The following is a 21,733-nucleotide window of genomic DNA, read 5'->3' as shown; positions in this document are numbered from 1 at the left end:
CCAAATCCCTGCCAGGGGCTGCCACGTAAATATATATCCATCCTCAGAGGATTATTATATTAAGGATATGTATTGGTGTGTTGGCCCCTCGGGTTCGGCGGCCCTGTGCAGGTGCACAGCTTGCACATGCCTAAGGCCGCCCCTGATTATAACCTTATCCCTTAACCTGCAATCTCCTTCTGTCTACTTATTTCTTGACCGTCTACTCCCAGTCTTTTTTTACTGTTAACCTTTTTTCTACTGAAACGCGGATGACAGGGTGCTGCAGCATTCGACTGTGATGCCTGCAGGTCATTCCGGTTCTTGGCGGGTAGATGGTCTATTTAAAGGCAGAGTGAGCACAGGCTCACTGCCATTTGGCTATCAGCAGACGAACGAACGCTGTCGTGCTTCCCACGCCTATGGATTGTCACGCACTGTGAGGACTGCTATTAATTGAAGGTAAGAACCAGATGATGCTGTGCATGCACAGGACCTCCAGTAGCTTCATTTTCCATGTTATCTCACTAATCGGTTTTTCCTGTTCATTACAGGATTCATTTTTATTGAAAAATACTGGCTCCTATAGATAGGTTTCACACCACTTTTAGCTAAGAACACTTGGCTTTGCCCCCCATTGCTCCACTGCCCTTATGTATTCAGACCAATTATAATTTGGTCACCTCTATTATCCTCAGGTAAGGAGCACCATTCTGAATATTCGTGATCCACAGGTCAGCGCGATAGCACCGCATGTGATTATCCCGACTCCAGGTAAAAACAGTCCCCAGAGGGATATAATTCATAGAATATTAACCATAAGTGCACAGGCCATTCTCAACAGAGTTCCTCACTACCATCCTCATACCCGCCTCTGTGTATCATCACCACAGTAACAGTGCTCAGATGCCCGCAGACTTACCCTCGGTGTGCGTTATCAACAGCAAAGGCAGCCCTGAGAGCATTCCTACCATCTTACCTGCCGCCCCTATACTAAACATTCTTTTCTTTGTTTTTTCTTCTCACCTAATCAGTACCCGGCTGGGTGTCCTTGTGAGTATCTCATACTTTCTCTCTTTCACCCACTGTTGGCACACACACCTCACGCGGCTGCGCACTCTATCCATCAGGGACTCTTGAATTGTGTGCCCTTTTATCCATTTTGTCGCATTTGTGCCTGTACATGGGCCATATGCTTACTTAACTTATTTTTTCTTGATGTCCCTAAAATCCTTAGGTCCTGATGAGACCCTAGATCACGTAGAGGGTTGAAATGTCGCCGGCAACTAAAGAAAGAGAACCATTAACAGCGCGTATTACTGTATATAGCTGCTGAGTATTATATACTGATTGTTAAATGGTCGACTTTTTTGAATACTTTGGAAACCTTGTAAAATATTGTCACAATTATGTCACCAATACTTTCACTTCCTGTTTTTCACTGGGGACCCTACGCACATTCTCTTTTTCATTGTATATAAAATTATGTTTTTGTTTGGAAAATATAAAATACAATTGTATCAAACTAAAACCATAGGCGACTGTGGTTTCTTCATCCTCTGACATCATTTTAACCCTTTCATTGCGATTGTTCATTCCATTATCTACATTGATTCTATTACTCGACAGGAACCACTGTTTTTGTTAATAGTTTACCTACCCCGGTTCCTTAGTGAGTTGGGTTCCCGTGTCCTTTTCTCGATAATTTTTATATGTGACATACGGCATGCTCACATGAGGCTCAATGCGAGATTGTAGTTTCAAATATGTTTGAACAAAAAACATTTGTTAGCGCCTAAATGGCTGCGGCTCCGGGTCCCTGGACTGTAAAGGATGGGTTTAAAAAGTAACAAGCCTGGCATAATGTATCATCATTTGAACATGACATACTGGCTAAGCCCCCACAATCTATTGTATATCCTAAGCTTGAGAGATAGGATGCATTTCGTTCATGGCGTTGAAAGGGGGGTATGTTAAAAATCTGTTGTCTAAGGGAACGGAAAGTTTATGGGAACACAGTATTGAGTTGTGTTGATTTGGAGTCTATACTATTCGTCATGTATTGGGCACATTATCCTAAGTGAATAGTGGTCTGTCATTGGTCAAAACAGATGCAGTTATAGGGACACAACCTTGAGAAAGTTATGACAATGTTTGACACAATCTCATACTAATCGTACCCCTTGACTTAGGTGTAAGGACAGGGCTCATGTGTAGAGCCGTATTGCATGGTTGTGTGTTGTCCACATAACAAACAACCATTCAATATGGCTCTACACTTGAGCCCTTTTCCTACAGGGTACGCCCAGACGTGGGTCCCTTGCTCACTTTGCAACTGGATTCATGCAAGCCTGGCTGATGAGGGGTGTTAGCCCAAAACCGGCCCTAGGTTTCTGGTCCAGGGAAGACCTTACTTGACAGTTCAGGCTGGATTGTTCCCATGAGGCAGAGGGTCAAACTGATTTGCATATGGCCATGTCTGAACTGGGGTGGCAGAGTGAGCTAAAGAATGATCATGGATTGAACCCGGATCAGTTGACTGGGGGTGAATGCCTGAAAAGTTTCAGTGCTCCATCCATCATCTCCTTGTGTTTGAAATTGAACTGCTGCTGCCAGTCCCAATCAGTGTAGTGCAGTTATTTCACCACTATCAATTCATTCTGTAGACACATCCTTAATATGGACAAGTAAGATTCAGTCTTTTAGTAATGTTACATAAGGTCCTTAGCATGAAACTTACCAATGGTTATAATGAAAGTACCCAATTCCTGGATGCCCCAACCATCGGTTTACTAAGAACACCTGCAATTCTGGAAGCTTCTTAAACTCTGTTTCTTGGGTTGGGGCTCATTGTGGGTTTTTTCAGCTAATCATATTTATTCTGGCCCATAGAGAGATGCTTTCCTTGAACAATTTTGTTTATTTTTATCTTGATAGTTTTTTATAGCGCAAACTTGACCCTTGCGGATATCAGAGCACTTTACAAAATTTGCAGAGAGCAGCACTGTGATTACAATAAAGTCATGTATGAAGAAGAAAAATACAGGATATAGTTAGAACCCGAGAGGGACAGAATGATTCACGATGTACAAGCAAATGAGGGATAACTCAGTAGAAGACAAAGATCCATAGTCAATAAAACTGTAGAGGCAGGCAGTGTCAAGAAATGGGAGGGTGGAAAGTAGTCATGGATATGATTGAGGAAGAAAGGTATCAGAGAATCTACGGAAGAAATTTGTTCATAAGGAGTACTTTGACTTCTTTCTTGAAGAAAATTGTTACTGGATTCCTTCTGACTTCAGGGGGCAAGGCGTTCCAAATTCTCGGGACAATTCTAGAGAAAGATCAGTTGTTAGTTTTATTCTTGTAAATTCTCTGGTTTCATAAGAAAGGTGTCAGAGCTGTTTGATGGTGTGGAGCTACTGGAATGTTTGAGCTTCTGAGCGAGATGCCCAGGGTTTTTGAAGTGAAGGGCTTTATGTGTCATGCAAGCAATTTAGTCAATCTTTGTATTGGAGCCAGTTAAGAGATTTCAGATCAGGGGTGATGTGGTTGTTTCTTTTTGAGCCGATGATGAGTCTTGCAGCAGCGCAGAGTGAAGCACTAAGAGGAGCCAGTTTGGATCTGGTCAGTCCAGAGAAGTTTGCACTTCCATAGACCAACCTAAAAATCACTAGGGCTTGCACTGCATGCTTAAAATCGTTGGTAGTGGGGAAGGGTTTTAGTTTTCTTAGAATGTTCAATTGGTGATTCGCCCCTTTGGTGGTGGTACTGACATACTTTTGCATGTTGAGATTCTTGTGAAGAATGAATCCCAGTGATCTCGCTGAGTCAATAACCTGTGGAATGCAGTTGAGGGCTGTTAGATGTTTCAACCATTCCTCAACGACCGGTGGCTAGTTGGGTGGAGCAATTAGGAGGAATTCAGTTTTATGAGTCTTTAGTTTGAGGTGATTAGATACTAGCCAAGTTAGAGTTTTCTAAAGGGTTGAGTTGAGAGAGCTGATGTCTTCTGGGGAGGTTGCTTTCAAGCAAAGTTGTCTTTTGTCAGCGTACATGTAGTAGTGGATATTGGAAGAGCTCAGACTTTCCGTCAGAGGATCCATGAGCAGGTTAAAGAGCGTGGGTGAAGTAGATGTGGCCGAGTAGTGTCTTCAAAGTTATTTATTAAGTCCATATGAACAGTGGTAGCAGCCCCACCAGGAGACGCTGCCTGCAGCTCAGCCCATCTTCCAACTGTCAACACTGCCACCAGGCATGCCATCAGTTGTATGCAAAGATGTCCTGACAGCAGCAAAACCGGACCTCTTTAAAGAAACTAACAGACTGAATAAAATCAGCACACTGCCATCAACAATGATGGCGGCATGCAGTGAACGTGCATGCTGAATGGCTCTTGGTGCGTCCGTGCACCAAAAAGTGCTGCATTGCGTGAACAGATGAGCTGGAACCTAGGAACCTAGGAGTACAATGATCCTCGTGGAGGTATGCACGTGGGGATTCAATAGGTAAACCTCGAGCAGAGTGGCTCACTGGTTAGAGGAGACAGACCTGAAAGCAGAGGACATACCCGGGACCAGGGTTCAATTCCCGACGCGGCAGGGTCTGAGCCCTTAGTGTCCACGGACTCTATAATTCTCGCTTCGGTGCCTACTCGAATCATGGGTTCACACTCTGCAACTCTGGGCAATAGCTTGCTTAATCCCCACTACGGCCCCACCGCGGCGGGATGCCTGGCTTTTACCTTGGGGATGCCCAGTAGAGGTTATCTCACAGGGAAAAGCCAGGAATGGTTACCAAAGCAAGCGCCTTGAGACCTTTCGGTGAAAAGGCGCTATATAAGAACCTTTGACATTTGACATTTAGACGAAAGAACAAAGGCAATGAAAACAAAAAGAAATACTCACACGAGACTAACACCGAAAACTAAATTTTTGCCCACACAGCGTGATGCTGTTCATTTGAAATTTCGACCAACAGGGTTACCGCTCCGGCAGTACTCAAAAATGATGACTCTATGTATATGACTCCACTGACCATTGTATAGACACAATTTACTTGCCCCTGTGTGCTCACATGTCCTGTTATTTCTATGTATTCAGAGGTGTAGCCAGTTAGACTGGATTACACTTCCATTTCAATTTGTACCTCTGCCAAAATCTGCCAGACCTTCCTTTGAGACAACTTCCCACCGCAGATTGCCGTACCTGCTGAGATAAACTTCTTTCAGTATATTGTTGTGAGAGTACACAAGACTGGTGTAGATTTGCACAAAAATCCAATGCCCATGAAAATGTCAATGTGCACAGCATTAAAACCGGAACACCCATCAAGCAAATTGTGAGGCTATCTGTATTTTGTTGAGCCTGAGGGAGCACATCATTCTTGTTTCTTTAAAGTCCAATAGATGTTATGTTTGTGAACAAAGCACGCCTGGGCTCGGGCTGTCCTGTGTGAGGGGCACTGGTGGGGCTGTGAGGCATGTTGCCCCAGGTTCTCTTGTTTCTTGAGATGCTCCATTTCTTTTGTTTCTTGTGGATCTTTTGCCTTCTGTGTCCACACTTCCTCCTGTAAATGTACTTGCAGTGTCTGTGGTAGGTTCTTTCAGCATTTAAAACTATTTTGACATGTCACAATTTTTACAAAAACAACTTTGCGCTGTCTGTCTTGTCTCTTTTCGACCATTTCCTCCTGGAAATGTACTTGTGCTGTCTGTGTGGTCAATAGTAAACCAATACGTGTTTTGCGTGCTCTCTGCGCTTGTAGTTTCTGTAGGTTCTTTCCAACCTGAAGACATCTTTGGCATGTTATCTTTAACTTCCTTAAGATCACTTGTAGAGCGTGAGTTAGTCTCTAGGGGGCATATTACCAACAAATAGCAATATTTATCGCTAAGTAGGGTTAGCGGCAATATTTTTATTGCCGCACATCACTGGTTTTTACCGCTGAGATAACTTGCAATTACCAAGGTTTATCACAAAAGCAAAAAAAAATCCAGGCAATAGCAGCGAAATGCGTTAATATCGCTGAGAATACAGGGATATTCACGCATTAGCGACAAAATGCTCCTAGCCATGTTATCCACCTCCCATTGGATAACATGGCTAAGAGCTGGTCTGGGTGGGTGTTAGTATTTGGAGATATTCGCTCTTAGCGTGAATATTTCCATCGCTACGCCTGCCTTGCTAATAGGCGATAGCGACGTTAGCAACTGCTGTCAGTCGCTAACGGGTTGGGTACGCCCACTTTGCATTTCATTAGCCATAAATATCGCTGACATGTAAAGCGGGCCCCAAACAGCTCGCTATCACCAACAAGCTGTCTCTAACTGCTGTTAGCGACAGCTTGTTAATAGAGTGATAGAATTATCACCGCTTAGCGGCCGCTAACGTGGCGATATTCGCCTATCACCCTCCTTGGTAATATGCCCCTAGATCACTTCCAAAATGTAACAAAAAAGTTCCATGCATATAGGTAATCAAGTAGAAGTAGCCGAGTGGTACCTTTAAAGTAATTTTTGAAGTCCATAAGAACAGTGGTAACAGCCCCACCAGGTGCAGCTTGCCTGCTGCTCAGCCCATCTTAAACTGTCGACACTCACACCAGGCACCAACATTTCCCACTCAACACTCACACTGTCTGAGCAGCGAGGAACTAGGTAAAAGGGAACATTATAAACATAACAAGAAGATACTACAGTTTAGTTTGAGGTGACTAGATACTAGCCAAGTTTGAGTTTTTAAAGGGTTGAGTGGAGAGAGCTGATGTCCTCTGGGGAGTTAGCTTTTAATAAAGCTGTGTTTCGGCAGCGCCCATGTGGTAGTGGATATTGGAAGAGTTCAGACTTTCTGTCAGAGGATCCATGAGCAGGTTGAAGAGCGTGGGTGAAAGTGAGGAGCCCTGAGGGACACCTAATGTGACCAGAGTGGTCTGTGTTAGTAAGTGATTAACCATAATTCTTCGAGTCCTCTTATGGAGGTAGAAGAGAGACCAGTTAAGGACTGTTCCTGATAGCCCCATGCAGTGTAAGTTGTCATTAGGCATGGGCGGAAAATCCGTTCCGCTCGCGGATTTTGCGGATTTTCGGGAAATTCGCAATCCGCGAGATTCGCGAATCTCCCGCAAAATCCGCAAATCCGCGAGCAGCGGATTTTGCTCGCACTGCTCGCACTGTTCGCGTGAGTTCGCGCCCCGCGAATACGTGCAAAATTGCAGAAATACGATCTTAGCAAAACTGAAAGTAACTACTTACCAGGTTCAAAAGTTCAGGCTCATCATTAGTAGCCATTTCCTGTAGTGCTTCCTGAGGGGCCCCTCCAGAGTTCAGTTGCCAGTTGAAACTATAATGTGACCCTGCTCTGAACCTCAGAATAGTTACACATATGCCACAAAGGTCCTGAATTACAGCTAAGGGAGACAAGCAGGAGCCAGGCTGGAAGTTAAAATCCATTAATCAGCCCCTAATTCATTATTGTCAGTTGGGGCAGGGCAGGTGTTGTAACTAATTTTGCAACAATGAAATCACTTAGCAAGTGCAAAAGATCACTAATCAGGGCGCACTAAGGAAGCAGGTGCCAGCTAAAAAAATATTCTGTGACACATTAATCAGCCCCAAATTAATTCAGGTCACTTGAGGCAGGGAAGGTGTGCTTTGCTTTGCCGAAAATAATGTACACTGGACAACCAGAGGGTGTGGTGATGAAACAGAGGGTGGCATGGGTGGGCCAGAGGGTGGCATGAGTAGTCAGAGAGTGGCAGTGGTGACAGAGAGTGGCAGTGATGAAGAAGAGTGTCCCAAACAGGCTGGACACGTAGAAACAACAAGTTCGCAAAACTTGCGACCCGACAGGTAAGTTCGCAAATTGCGAAATTGTAAAAACCCTCGCGAACTGGCAGAAACACGGGCGAACACAAAAAAAAAAAATCCGCAAATTCGCGGGAATTCGCGGATTTTGAGGATTGCGAATCCGCAAATCCGCAAAATTCGCGAACGCGAGATCCGCAAAATTTGCTCATGCTTAGTTGTCATGCTTAACCGTATCAAATGCCAACGATAGGACAAGGAGGATTAAGAGACAAGATTGATTCTGATCCAGCATTTTTAGTGCATCGTCCACTATGTGTGTCATAGCCGATTGCGTGCTGTGCCCTGGGCAAAAGTCGGATTGAAATTGGTCTAGTAGTCGGAATTGTTCAGTGTGGTTACAAAGTTGGATATGAACACATTTTTCAAGGAGCTTTGCCACATTATGAATATTGGAGATGGTTTAGTTGTTAAAGGCAGTTTGATCTGCATATGACATTTTTTTTTATAGAAGAAACCTGACCGGATTTTAGGCAATCCGGGATAGTGCCTTGAAGGAGGGAACCGTTAGCAATCTTGGTCCAGAGTGGGAGTATCGAGGATAAGATCTGCTTGCAGAAATTGGGTCGTAGAGGGTCATTGAAGTGGGGTGACGATTTTCGCGATCTGAGAATCTCGTGGATGGCAATTTCATCAAAGGTTTTGAAAGAGATCCATAATGTGTTGTTTTTGGGGAAGTTCTCAATGGGACAGGAGGGAATAGTAGTTTGGGAGGTGGAGAGGATGGGTTAAGGGCTCTGTTTCAAGGTTGCAGCCTAACCTTCCCCAAGAATAATTCAGTTCACCAAATGCTTATCTTGTGTTATGCTGTTTGGTCTCTCAACCAAAGTTTGATGTGAAGACCACCACTAACATAGCTGTTCAGAAAGCTATTCATCTGCAGAGACCTTACAACAGACTGACTCCTTTCAGGTCAAGTCAAAAGCCATACTGACCAGTTTTCATCCCAAACAATCAGTTCCAACCCAAGAAGTCACATCACTGACTCCACCCACTTACTATATCTAGGTGTAATTACTAGCTTAGGGGATGTGTCAGGCAAGAACACAGAGAAGAATCTGCTTTCTGTCAATAATTAGGGTGAGGGGTTTAATGGTAACTGGGTTCAAACTGGGTGACATAGGCCCTAGAATGTTCTTCTTTGGGTGTTGCAGCTCTGATGGAGCAAAGGATGGGGGCAGAAGTATCCTATATTCCTACAGCTGCTTCTCACTTTGTGGAAGCAGAGGGGCAACACTGGATCACCTTTACCAGATTCAGGTGATTGCAGATCAGACAGTGCATGTGGACAGACACACTTTGGGAAGATTTTCTTTTCGAGGTTTGATGGAGATGCTGAAATGGAGCACAGACATCAGGTTCTTTCTCATTCTGCATCCCCATTAACCATTCACTCAGCAGCACTAAACCGCCCTCTGGTCCCTTTAGTTGAATACACCAAGGGGCTCTTTTACATGCCCAGTACGCCACCGGAACTTCACTCTTTAAGATGTTCCAGGGGGCACTGGGGTTACCCATATGTACCTGGCCACATAAACCAAACCCACATGGCTTTTCATGGCCTCGTAGATATGGTGTGAGGCAATTCAGGCCAGTCACTACATTGGCTCACGCCGCAATAGAGAGGTGTGGCATGGGCGTTGCAGTAGGGGTTTCCACGTAACATCTATGGCTTTTGATACATTTCTAGATTTACTCCATGCTGTAAACCTGAGAATGCATCAAAAGTCTATGCCTCCCTAGTCGTGGTGTAAGGGTTGTTTTTGTGATGGATGGTGTCCCTTCTTCCACTAAACAGCCTGATTTTAATGCAGACACCCTTGCACCACGGTGCAAGGGTGCCTGAGTTGGTACAAGGCAGCCATTGGAGCCCCGGCACAGTACAAGAGGAAAGGAGTGCACGGTGTCTCATAGATATGGCACATTCCTGCCCTTTTCTTTTGACTTAGTGCAGCGCAGCTAGAAGGCTTGTGGGGCTGCCCTGCAGCAAATAAAGTAAATGAGGCCCTAAGTACCTTGTTGAGAAATCTCAGACATACAGGTCCCTAACATTATTTCCTAAGATAAGCACCGGTCAGTGTGCCCCAAGTGTGGTGTGGCCCCCTCCATCCAAGTACAAACATGCACACGCCCCACATTCCCAATTCTCCTCTCTAACTGACTCCAGACATCACCTGCGCTTGCACTTTCAAATCCATATCCCTTGTGCCATCAGGCTGCCCTCAGGCCACTTCAGCCCCAGGACCTCCTAGTGACCTCTGTTGGACCACTCCTTTGGACATCAGCAGCTCCTACTGCACATGTTCCACTCGGGTGATGTGTCTCCAATCAGAGTAGACCCATGTAGGCATCTCAGGTACTGTGCTCCAGGACCCTGCAGTTTTTTTTCTCAGTGACCACGAACCCTGCTGCGACCGGTTGTTAGACACCTACAGGTACGTCGTATCAGAGATCTGGAGAGGATAATTCAGCAATGTAATATTAAGTCAGTATGCTGAGCTCCAGCAAAATGCTTGTCTCATATCAGAAATGCTAGCTGCTAAGTCCTCGTTTTATAAATATTGTTGGGCCATATTATCAAGAAAAAGCGATACATTATCGCCGCTTTTATCGGCCGGAAACTGCCGCTAAAGCGGCGATAATGGGCTTGATAATATGCCCTTGTGAATCCCCATAGAAGCCCAGGGTAATACCGGAACCTGGGCTTCTATTGGAATTCACAAGTGCATATTATCAAGCCCATTATCCCCGCTTTAGCGGCAGTTTCCTGCCTATAAAATCGGCGACAATGTATCGCCCTTTCTTGATAATATGGCCCGTTATTTGCTCTTTGCACAACACTGCCAACCATGGATATGTAAGCTTTTTATTTGGTCACTAATTTGTAAATCCACGACCGTGAAGTTTTGTGCCGTTTTGCACACTTTGCCTCATTTTAACAAGTTATTTTTGTAAATCAACTGTTTACTATTGCCAAATTCATTTATGTAGTAAATAACCTGTATTTCTGTGGTTGTGGTATGGATGGCTTATATATCATGTAACCAGTACCGGGGATGGGGTTGATTAGCAACTACCTTTTCAAGTTTTATTTGTTCAGTCTTTTTAAATGGAGTATTGATTTGCAGCTCCTTTGTTGGAGATATTGATCAGTATGTGAACATCAGTTGTTTTATTGGATTTTAAAGATTTTTTTGACTATTGTCTTTTAATTGATATGTTATGAGATGTGTGGTTGAATTGCCTAATTGGCATTGATATTGAACTAATAAAATATACTATGCCATACCGTGACCCAGAAATGACCCCTGGTCTGTGTCCTTCCTCCATGCCCCTGTCAAATAAATGCTCAAAGACCCTGTGCTAGCCTTCCATGTTCCCTTCTTTAGGACTCCATGTGCCCCTCAGCCAGCTATATCTCTGGTGTCCATGTTGGGGCCGCCCATTCTCAGTAACCTCTGAGTTCCTCTTAGCACAGCACTCAATGAGAATGATGACTGTGCCCTTCCATTGTCTGCTGCTGCATCTCTCCTCTTGCACTGCTGCTTCCTCATTTCAAATACAAGGCCCTAATCTCAGATCTGCCTCTTATCCTTCACAGGTGGCCGCAGGATCCGGCCTCAGACTCAGAGCCATGCTGTTGTGGTTTTCCCTTTTGGAGCTGTGCCTCGTCCCCACAGTGCGCACACAGTTCCCACGGGACTGCGCGACTCAGGAGTCGCTATCTAAGAAGCACTGCTGCCCCACCTGGACTGATGGCAGCAAATGTGGGAAAACTTCCGGTCGTGGGTACTGCGGGCCATGTCCAGGCTTCAGGGATGAAATTGGCCACCCAGTAGAAGATAAACGACTGAATTGGCCAAGGAAATTCTATGAAGAAATTTGTATTTGCAACTATCCCTATTCTGGGCCCGATTGTGGGCGGTGTGTGTTCAATCACCATGGAGATGACTGCAGAGAAGGGCATTTAGTCGTTCGGCAGGAAGTTCGCAACCTCTCATGTAGGGCGAGGGTGGACTTAATCAATGCCTTAAATTTAGCTAAGATGACCATGAGTAAATCATTTGTTATTCTAGCTGGTGGGACCATGAAGAACGATACGACGACATATACCTTTAAAAATGCCTCCATCCTGGATTGCCTCATTGCGTCACACAACCTCAACTCAAAGTATCTGCTTGAAAATGGCACCAGGACGCTCCAGGATCTCATCCACCGAAGCTCAGCCTTCTCCACTTGGCATCGCTATATTATATTGAGTCTAGAACAGGAGTTACAGGAACTGACCTGTAACCCTCAAATATCCATGCCCTACTGGGACTGGACAAAGGACAACAACACATGTGGTATCTGCACGGATGATCTTGTGGGAGCTAGTGTTCTGGATGGATCCCTCAGCCCGTACAGCATCTTCTCCCACTGGAAGGTATGTCACCTACATCTACCGGGAACAGCCCCACAAGGCTAGTGGACTGTGGTAAGTGATGACCTGCAAAGTACCTGTGAGTACCTGTGATGATGAAAGTTCAGACACAAGCTTTGAGCAGTGACTTCCTGAAGGTCATTCCGAAGCCACTACTTGTCTGTAGAATGATTGTACTGGCCCCATGCTGTGTTGTTCTCCCTCCTTAAAAGATCTAAAGAGGGTCCTGATTGAAGCCTGTAGCTGCTTCAAAACTGCCTGTCTCACTCACATACTCCTTCACATAGGAACACCAGCCTACCTTGAATCCAAACTCACTAAGGCAAGACAGATGAGGCGCTGCTTCTCATACCCCCCCCCCCCCACCAGATGACACAAACAAAAAGCCATGCTCTTTTTCAGGGAACTCCCCCCCAGTACATATCAGAATGAACCCCTCTTTTGGGAACTTCAAAAGAGAATTGAAACAGCATTCTCCTCAATCAGCACCTCGGTTCTAGTGCCTACCACTCAACTTGAATCCCAGCAGGCACCTCCTCCCTTAACTGTACAATATTGTTGGTTCTCCCGATGAAAAGCTTTGATTGGACACGGACTAGACCCTACTGTGGAACTTATATTATCCAACTCTGCCTTTGACAATGTTTGTAAAGCGCTCAGATGCCCTTGGTCTTGCCAGGGCTATATAAAACACTTTAAATAGAATACATTAAAATAAATAACCTCTTTTTCTTCACCTTGGAAGTACGATTCTCTATAGGTTCCCTAAGCTGAGCAAGCATACTTGTTTCCCACATTCCCGTACCCAAGGTATCTCCACATTTACCTGTGACGTCACCACCGTCCAGCGTCACCACCTTGCTGTCGATGGTGGTGCAACCGTCTCCAGCGAGGATGAAACACTGCTGATGACTGCCCAAACACGGATCACTTCAACAAAATACCAACATCCCTACCATAGATCAGTCCAAAGAAGGAAGATTACTTTTTCCTTCTAAATTTCGGACCACCTTTGCTACTTTACTGAGAGGGTTTTTTACCTCGTATATCCTCTGTCACAACACAGACTTGATCAATATTGGACACAAATCTTACCTCGAGGCGCTCCGACGAACACTTGTCTTGCCCTGAAGAAGCCCATGTTTGGGTGAAACGTGTTGGCTGTTTTGAACACCAAGTGCATCATGAACAAAAAAAACTAAAGATCACAAGCAACGACGTGGACTTACTCATTATTTTACTTGATGTACATACTCTAGAGTTTTCAATTTGCATATATTGCCTCTCAAACCCCTGTGGAATATTATTGTAATTTGTGGTCATGTAGCAGCTGGTCATCTGAGGTGGGCAATATCCTACTACTTTTGTGACTTGTCTTTCTGGTGCAATCCTCTGCAACCCAGCTTCCTGTTTCACATATCAGTCCACCTATACATACCTTGAAGATATATAAATTGTCAAGGTACATATATGTGGAGTTCTATAAAGTAAAAATGTCCTTAACTGTAGAAAATTACCTTTGTAATATTTTTGTCCTCAATATTCTTGACACAGTATTTTGCGCCTTGATATTTTTGTTTCCGCTATTCTGTCTAACCAACCTTCACTAGCGCTTTCCCTTTGGCCGGCATCGTGTGTGTCACATACAAATATTCTTCATTTTGGGCCCCAGAATTAGAGTTATCTGGGGGTCCCAGTAAGTCCAAGGGGAAGGGAAATTACAAACATTACGAGATTATGGGGAATAAAATGCTGGTATCGGTGCTTCCACACTGATTCACTCAAGTTTCATCTATCGGTAGCTGAAATCTCTGTATGAAGCACACATAACCTGGTCCGATGGGACCTCTAAATTCGCATAATGCACACCTCTGAATTTATAGCCCATTTGTAATAAAGGTCCTGGTCAGTGAGGTAACAAAATGGGAGGGTTCCCCCAGGTAAAATACAAAGAGGAAGCCCCGCAAGCTTGGAACCCATTCAAAGCTTTCAGTCGCTGCCTGTGCATGGTGTCAGAGGGGGCCACCTGGAGACCAGGGCCTCCTGCATTGCTGTGATTGCATGGGCCATTGTTAAGCCAATGGTCCTGGGCCCCAATTATATGTAGTATGAAGCAAGACTCCACCGTTAATATCCCGGTTGCAGGAGACTGGACCACATCCTAATGAATAAAAAATGAGCAGAAAAATAGCACATGCAAATGGCTGCAGTGCATTTTGGACTTGTTTTCCAAGCCCCCATCCGGCCCAAGCCAAAAAAAGACACGGGGCATATAGAGCACATATAAGGCTCCGCCTCAGCAGGTGACATATTCATATTTCTTCTTTTGCAAACTCCACCCCACTCACTCCCCCCACGGCAACACTCAATGGACTCCTGTAGGTATTGACCACCCCATTCCCTCCCACACGGCAATCCTTTATGGACTCTTGTAGGCATTGAGCACCCCATTAACTCCCCCACAGCAAGCATCAATGGACTCTTGTAGGGATTGACCAACCATTCACACCCCACAGCAAGCCCCCATAGATTCTTGTAGGCATTGACCACCCCATTTACTCCCCCACATCAAGCATCAATGGACTCTTGCAGGCGTTGACCAACCATTCACTCCCGCACAGCAATCCTCTATGAACCTCTGTTGGCATTGACCACCCCATTCACTCCCCACATCAACCCTCTATTGAATTTGACTGGCAATGAACACGTCATTCACTCCCCCAAAGCAAGCCTCAATGGACTCCTAGAGTCATTGACCACCCCAATCACTCCCCCACAGAAAGCCTTTCTGCACTCTTGTAGGCATTGACCACCCCATCCCCTCCGCCACGGCAAGCCTCTGTGGACTCTTCCAGGCAGTGACCACGCCATTCACTTCCCACGGCAAGCATCAATGGCCTCTTGTAGGCATTGACCACCCCAATCACTCCCCCACAGCAACTCTCTATGGACACCTGGAGGCATTAACCACCCAATCACTCCCCCACAGCAAGCGTCTATGGACTCAACTCTATGGACTCTTGTAGGCATTGACCACCGAATTCACTTCCTCATAGCAAGCCTCCATGGACTCTTGTAGGCATTGACCACCCCAATCACTCCCCCACAGCAAGCATCAATTAACTTTTGCAGGCATTGACCACCCCATTCATTCCACCACAGCAAGCCCTTATGGACTCCTGTAGGCATTGACCACTCCATTCACTTCCCCACAACAAGCACCAATGGACTCTTGAAGGCATTGACCACCACATTCACTCACTCACATTAACTCCCTATGGACTCTTGTAGGCACTGACCACCCCATTCACTACCCAACAGCAAGCCTCTATGGACTCTTGTAGGCACTGAGCACCCCATTCACTACCCAACAGCAAGCCTCTATGGACTCTTGTAGGCATTGACCACCCCATCCAATCCCCCACAGCAACTCTATATGGACTCCTGGAGGCATTGACCACCCCAATCACTCCCCAATGGCAACTCTCTATGGACTCTTGTAGGCATTGACCACCCATTCACTCCCCCACATCAAGCCTTAATGAACTCAACTCTATGGACTCTTTTAGGCATTGATCACCCCATTCACTCCCCCACTGTAAGCCTCAATGGACTCTTGTTGGCATTGACCACCATATTCACTCACTCACATTAACTCCCTATGGACTCTTGTAGGCACTGACCCCCCGATTCACTACCCAACAGCAAGCCTCATGTTGGACAGGCCACCTGAAGGGCTCGCTCCCTCCTCGCATGACAGGGCCCGGACGCCGGCCCTCCAGGTGCTACCCCCAGAAGCAACCCGCACTCCTGCTCCCGGACCTCTCTGTACCATTGGCCCGGGCCCCTGTCAGCTCCATTGCCCGGCCCGGCCGCCATCTTGGACACTGCACCACGAGGCCGCGTGGCCTCAGCTCGACCCTAACCCTGGGCCTGGCCAGGCCCCGACATCCCGGCACCGCCATCCACCCAGGAGGTGAACGGACCACTTGGCAGGTCAATGGGAGAAAGAAGTGTCGATGGCTCTCCCTCGCCAGGTGCCGATCGCCCTCAGCCTCCCCGGGCGCTGGCTCCACCCCCCTGCTGGGTGTCTGGACTCCCTCATCCCGGACCTCCCGACCTCCAAGTGCGAGGGTCCGGACATCAAAGGGCACCAGACCTATAACTGGGGAGCTCCAGAGCAGGAAGGCAGTTGTATCCTGGAGTCGAGAGACACCGAGAAGAACTCATCCTTGACGGACTGCTGGCGCTGCCGCAGCCCTGCCTTGTGAGCTGTCGTCCTGCCGCTGGCGCTGCCGCGGCCCTCTGCAACCTTCATCCTCGTCGGGACCTGCTGGCGCTGCCGCGGCCCGTTGTAACTACCATCTTCGTCGGGACCTGCTGGCGCTGCCGCGGACCGTTGCCACCTACGACCTTCTCGGGACCTGCTGGCGCTGCCGCGGCCCGTCCTCCTAGAACACCGAGCTCGAGGATTGTGAGCTACCCATCATCTCAGCGTAACTACCAGATTGGTAACAAGACTGTCCCGCTACCCTCCTTCCCCAACCAAGAGATTAGAATCGAGGGGACCCCTGAGTCCTGACCTCCTTGTACCATTCTACCGTACCTCAAGATTGCTTATAAAGAGCGTTAAACTATATCTTTGCGTGGTGTCCATCTGTGGGGGGGAAGTTACTGGTCTGTACAATCGCTGGAGACGGTTCTCCCCGGAGACCTCTCCCCTTGTCCTCGGCCGACCCTCCAGGTCCCGTCTAACACCTCTATGTACTCTTGTAGGCACTGACTACCCCATTCACTACCCACCAGCAAGCCTCTATGGACTCCTGTAGGCATTGACCACCCCAACCAATCCTCCAAAGCAACTCTATATGGACTCCTGGAGGCATTGACCACCCCAATCACTCCCCTACCGCAACTCTCTATGGACCCTTGTAGACATTGACAGCCCCATTCGCTCCCCCACAACAAGACTCAATTGACTCTTGTAGGCATTGACCACCATATGCACTCCCCCACAGCAACCCTGTATAGAATGCTACTGGCAATGACCACGTCATTCGCTCCCCCACAGCAAGCATCAATTTACTCTTGCAGGCATTGACCACCCCATTCACTCCCCCACGGCAACTCTCTATAGACTCTTGTAGGCATTGACCACCCCATTCACACCCCACAGCAAGCCCCCATGGATTCTTGTACTATTGACAACCCCATTTACTCCCCCACATCAAGCATCAATGGACTCTTGTAGGCACTGACCCCCCCATTCACTCCCCACAGCAAGCCTCCATGGACTCTTGTAGGCATTGACAACGCCAATCACTCCCCCACAGCAAACATCAATTGACTCTTGCAGGCATTGACCACCCCATTCAATCCACCACAGCAAGCCTTTATGGACTCCTGTAGATATTGACCACCCCAATCACTCCCCCGCAGCAAGCCTCCATGGACTCTTGTAGGCATTGACCACCCCATTCACTCCCCCACAGCAAGCCTCCATGGACTCTTCTAGGCATTGGCCACCCCAATCACTCCCCCACAGCAAACATCAATTGACTCTTGCAGGCATTGACCACCCCATTCAATCCACCACAGCAAGCCTTTATGGACTCCTGTAGATATTGACCACCCCATTCATTTCCCAACAGCAAGCCTCTATGGACTCTTGTAGGCATTGACCACCCCATCCAATCCCCCACTGCAACTCTATATGGACTCCTGGAGGCATTGACCACCCCAATCACTCCCCAAAGCAAGCCTCTATGGCCTCTTGTAGGCAATGACCACCCGAAGCACTCCCCCACAGAAAGCCTCTATGGACTCTTGTAGGCATTGACTACCCCATTCACTTCCCCACAGCAAGTCTCAATGGACTCCTAGAGTCATTGACCACCCAATTCACTCCCCCACTGTAAGCCTCTATGGGCTCTTGTTGGCACTGACCACCCCATTCACTACCCAACAGCAAACCTCTATGGACTCTTGTAGGCATTGACCACCCCAATCACTCCCCTACCACAACCCACTATGGAGTATTGTAGGCATTGACCACCCCATTCGCTCCCCCACAACAAGCCTCAATGGACTCTTGTAGACATTGACCACCCCATTCAATCCCCCACAGCAAGCCTCCATGGGCTCTTGTAGGCATTGACCACCCCAATCACTCCCCCGCAGCAAGCCTCCATGGACTCTTCTAGGCATTGACCACCCCATTCAATCCCCCACAGCAAGCCTTTATGGTCTCTTGTAGGCATTGACCACCCCAATCACTCCCCCACAGCAAGCATCAATGGACTCTTGCAGGCATTGACCACCCGAATCACTCCCCACGGCAACTCTATATGGACTGCTGGAGGCATTGATCACCCCACTCACTGCCTACAGCAACTCACTATGGAGTCTTGTAGGACAACAAACAACACGATCAGCACATCATAGAATTTCTCCCTTGTTATAATTCTGATTAATGTCAATTATTTCACTCTATTAGAGTGCAAGTCTGATGTGGTGCTTCTCCACCTTTAGCACAAATCTATGATCACCTACCCACTCAAGGTGTGGCAGAATGTCATATACACTTTACTAAAACATCAGTGCACATCCTTTTTAGTCACTATTATCCAATGGGCATTCAGTTTTGTTAATCCAATATCTCTTATTGTTGATACAACAAATGTTCTTTCAATCCACAATGGAAACGCCCAATGTTCGATAATATACAATATTCTTTTATTAGTTCTTTTTCTTGTCACAGCCGACGCGCGTTTCACCCTCCGCGGGCTTTTTCAAGGCTGTAATTCACATACAAGAAATAGTACCATATCAGATTCATATTCTATGGTCCACCATCTATTTTTCATTTCCTATTAACATAGGTCTAACACACATGTGTCATGGAGTCACCACCACCTACATGGTTTCGGTGCGCACCTCGTACCAATACAATTTAACTCATATTTTTAATCACTCTGCTATGAGTCGATGTACTGAGGGCACACCCCCTTTGTGCGATCACCTTCACCAAGATACCCATGCCTTACTCTAGATATTCCCAAGCACCTGCCTGTGTGTTTACTAGAGCCGTGTGTCCTGTTGATTTAAAGTGTCAAACTAACAATATGCCAATCAACGCATACTGCTTGCCCCTATTACTAGTGAGATCTCTATAGGCACTGACCACCCCAATCACTCCCCCACAGCAACTCTCTATGGACTCTTGTAGGCACTGACCACCCCATTCACTCCCCCAGAGCAACTCTCTATGGACTCTTTTAGGCATTGACCGCCCCATTCACTACCCAACAGCAAGCCTCTATGGACTCTTGTAGGCACTGACCACCCCATTCACTCCCCCAGAGCAACTCTCTATGGACTCTTGTAGGCACTGATCACCTCAATCACTCCCTCACGGCAACTCTCTATGGACACTTCTAGGCATTGACCACCCCAATCACTCCGCCCAGCAACTCTCTATGGACTCCTGGAGGCTTTGACCACCCAAATCACTCCCCCACAGCAAGCCTCTATGGACTCAACTCTATGGACTCTTGTAGGCATTGTCCACCCCAATCCCCAACAGCAACTCTCTATGGACTCTTGTAGTTCAAGTTCAAGTTCAGGAATTTTTATAGCGCACTACTCACCCAGATGGTCTCAAGGCGCTTGGGGGAAGGGGGTGCATTATTTATCGAATAGCCAGGTTTTAAGTTCCTTCCTAAAGGAAATGTGGTTCTGGGTAAGGCGGAGGTGAGTGGGGAGAGAATTCCAGGTTTTGGCCGCCAAGTAGGAGAAGGATCTTCCTCCCATGGTGGATCTTTGGATGCGTGGAACTGCAGCGAGGGCTTGATTGGAGGATCTTAGTTGGCGGGTCGGTGTGTAGAAGGACAGTCGTGTGTTGAGGTATTCGGGTTCTAGTTTGTAGAGGGCCTTGTGTGCGTGGGTGAGGAGACGGAACGTTATTCTCTTGTTGACGGGAAGCCAGTGGAGGTCTTTTAGGTGACCGGTAATGTGAGCTTGGCACGGGATGTCCAATATGAGTCTGGCTGATGCGTTTTGGATGCGTTGGAGTTTTTTCTGTAATTTGGAAGTGGTTCCGGCGTAGAGGGTGTTTCCATAGTCCAGTCGGCTAGTGACCAGAGCGTGGGTGACAGTCTTTCTTGTTTCGGTGGGGAGCCAACGAAAGATTTTTTTGAGCATACGAAGTACGTTAAAGCAAGAGGATGAGGCGGCGTTGACTTGTCTGGTCATCGAGAGGGAGGAGTCTAGGATGAAGCCTAGGTTACGTGCGTGGTCTGTGGGTATGGGTGCCGTGCCCAGGCCGATGGCCACCATGAGTCGTCCCAGGCAGAGTGGGATGATCCTAGGATGAGGACTTCCGTTTTGTCTGAGTTAAGTTTTAGGCGGCTGTTTTTCATCCATTCGGCTACTTCTTTCATGCCTTCATGAAGATTGGTTTTGGCGGTGTTAGGGTCTTTGGTAAGGGAAAAGATCAGCTGGATGTCGTCAGCGTAAGAGATGATGTTGAGGTTGTGTTGTCGCGCAATGGATGCGAGGGGACTCATGTAAACGTTGAAGAGGGTGGGGCTGAGTGATGATCCTTGTGGTACTCCGCAGATGACTTCGGTGGGCTCTGATTTGAATGGGGGGAGTCGGACTCTCTGGGTTCTCCCGGCGAGGAACGAGATGATCCAGTCTAAGGCTTTCCCTTGTATGCCGATGTTGCTGAGGCGTTGTATGAGGGTGCAATGACAGACCGTGTTGAAGGCGGTGGAGAGGTCGAGTAGGATGAGGACAACTGTTTCTCCGTTGTCCAGTAGTGTTCGGATGTCGTCTGTCGCTGCAATAAGGGCGGTTTCAGTGCTGTGTTTGGCTCGAAAGCCGGACTGTGAGGAGTCGAGGGAGTTGTTGGATTCAAGGAAGGCGGCGAGCTGTCTATTGACGGCTTTCTCAATGACTTTGGCAGGGAATGGGAGGAGGGAGATGGGGCGGTAGTTCTTGAGTTCAGAGGGGTCTGCTGTGGGTTTCTTCAAGAGGGCGTTGAGTTCGGCGTGTTTCCAGCTTTCTGGGAAGGTAGCGGAGTTGAAGGAGCAGTTGATGACATCACGGAGATGGGGTGCGATGATCGAATCTGCTTTGTTGAAGATGTGGTGGGGACAGTGGTCGGTTGGCGAGCCTGAATGGATGGAGTTCATTAGGCGGATGGTGTCTTCAGTGGTGATTGGGTTCCAGGCGTTAAGGATGTTAGAGGGCGGTTTAGGTTCGGAGGTGGGTGGAGTGGACTGTTCTTTGGAAATGTTCTCAAAGCTGTTATGTATGTCGGCGATTTTGTTATAGAAGAAAGAGGATAAGGAGTCGCAGAGTTCTTGGGAGGGAGTAATGTCGTTTGAGGCTGTGGTGGGGTTGGTAAATTCTTTGACAATGTTGAATAGTTCCTTGCTGTTTTGAGCGATGTTGTCGAGTCG

At 47.2% G+C, this 21,733-nt stretch overlaps 1 protein-coding gene across 1 annotated transcript in view; it reads left to right on the top strand.

The window, feature by feature from the left end:
- LOC147693242 (tyrosinase-like) overlaps positions 1-21,733 on the top strand; it is a 121,522-nt gene that overhangs the window by 37,721 nt on the left and 62,068 nt on the right. Inside the window, exon 2 of the mRNA XM_086933203.1 lies at positions 11,445-12,269. Within this exon, the coding sequence (XP_086789329.1) occupies positions 11,478-12,269 (792 nt within the window). The 5' untranslated portion in view covers positions 11,445-11,477. The remainder of the gene's footprint in view (positions 1-11,444; positions 12,270-21,733) is intronic.

This window comes from Lissotriton vulgaris, chromosome 8 (assembly GCF_964263255.1).
Source record: "Lissotriton vulgaris chromosome 8, aLisVul1.2, whole genome shotgun sequence".
NCBI classification, from domain to species: Eukaryota; Metazoa; Chordata; class Amphibia; order Caudata; family Salamandridae; genus Lissotriton; species Lissotriton vulgaris.
Note: the sequence above shows the minus strand (reverse complement) of the source record. Positions and strands in the feature narration are given on the sequence as shown.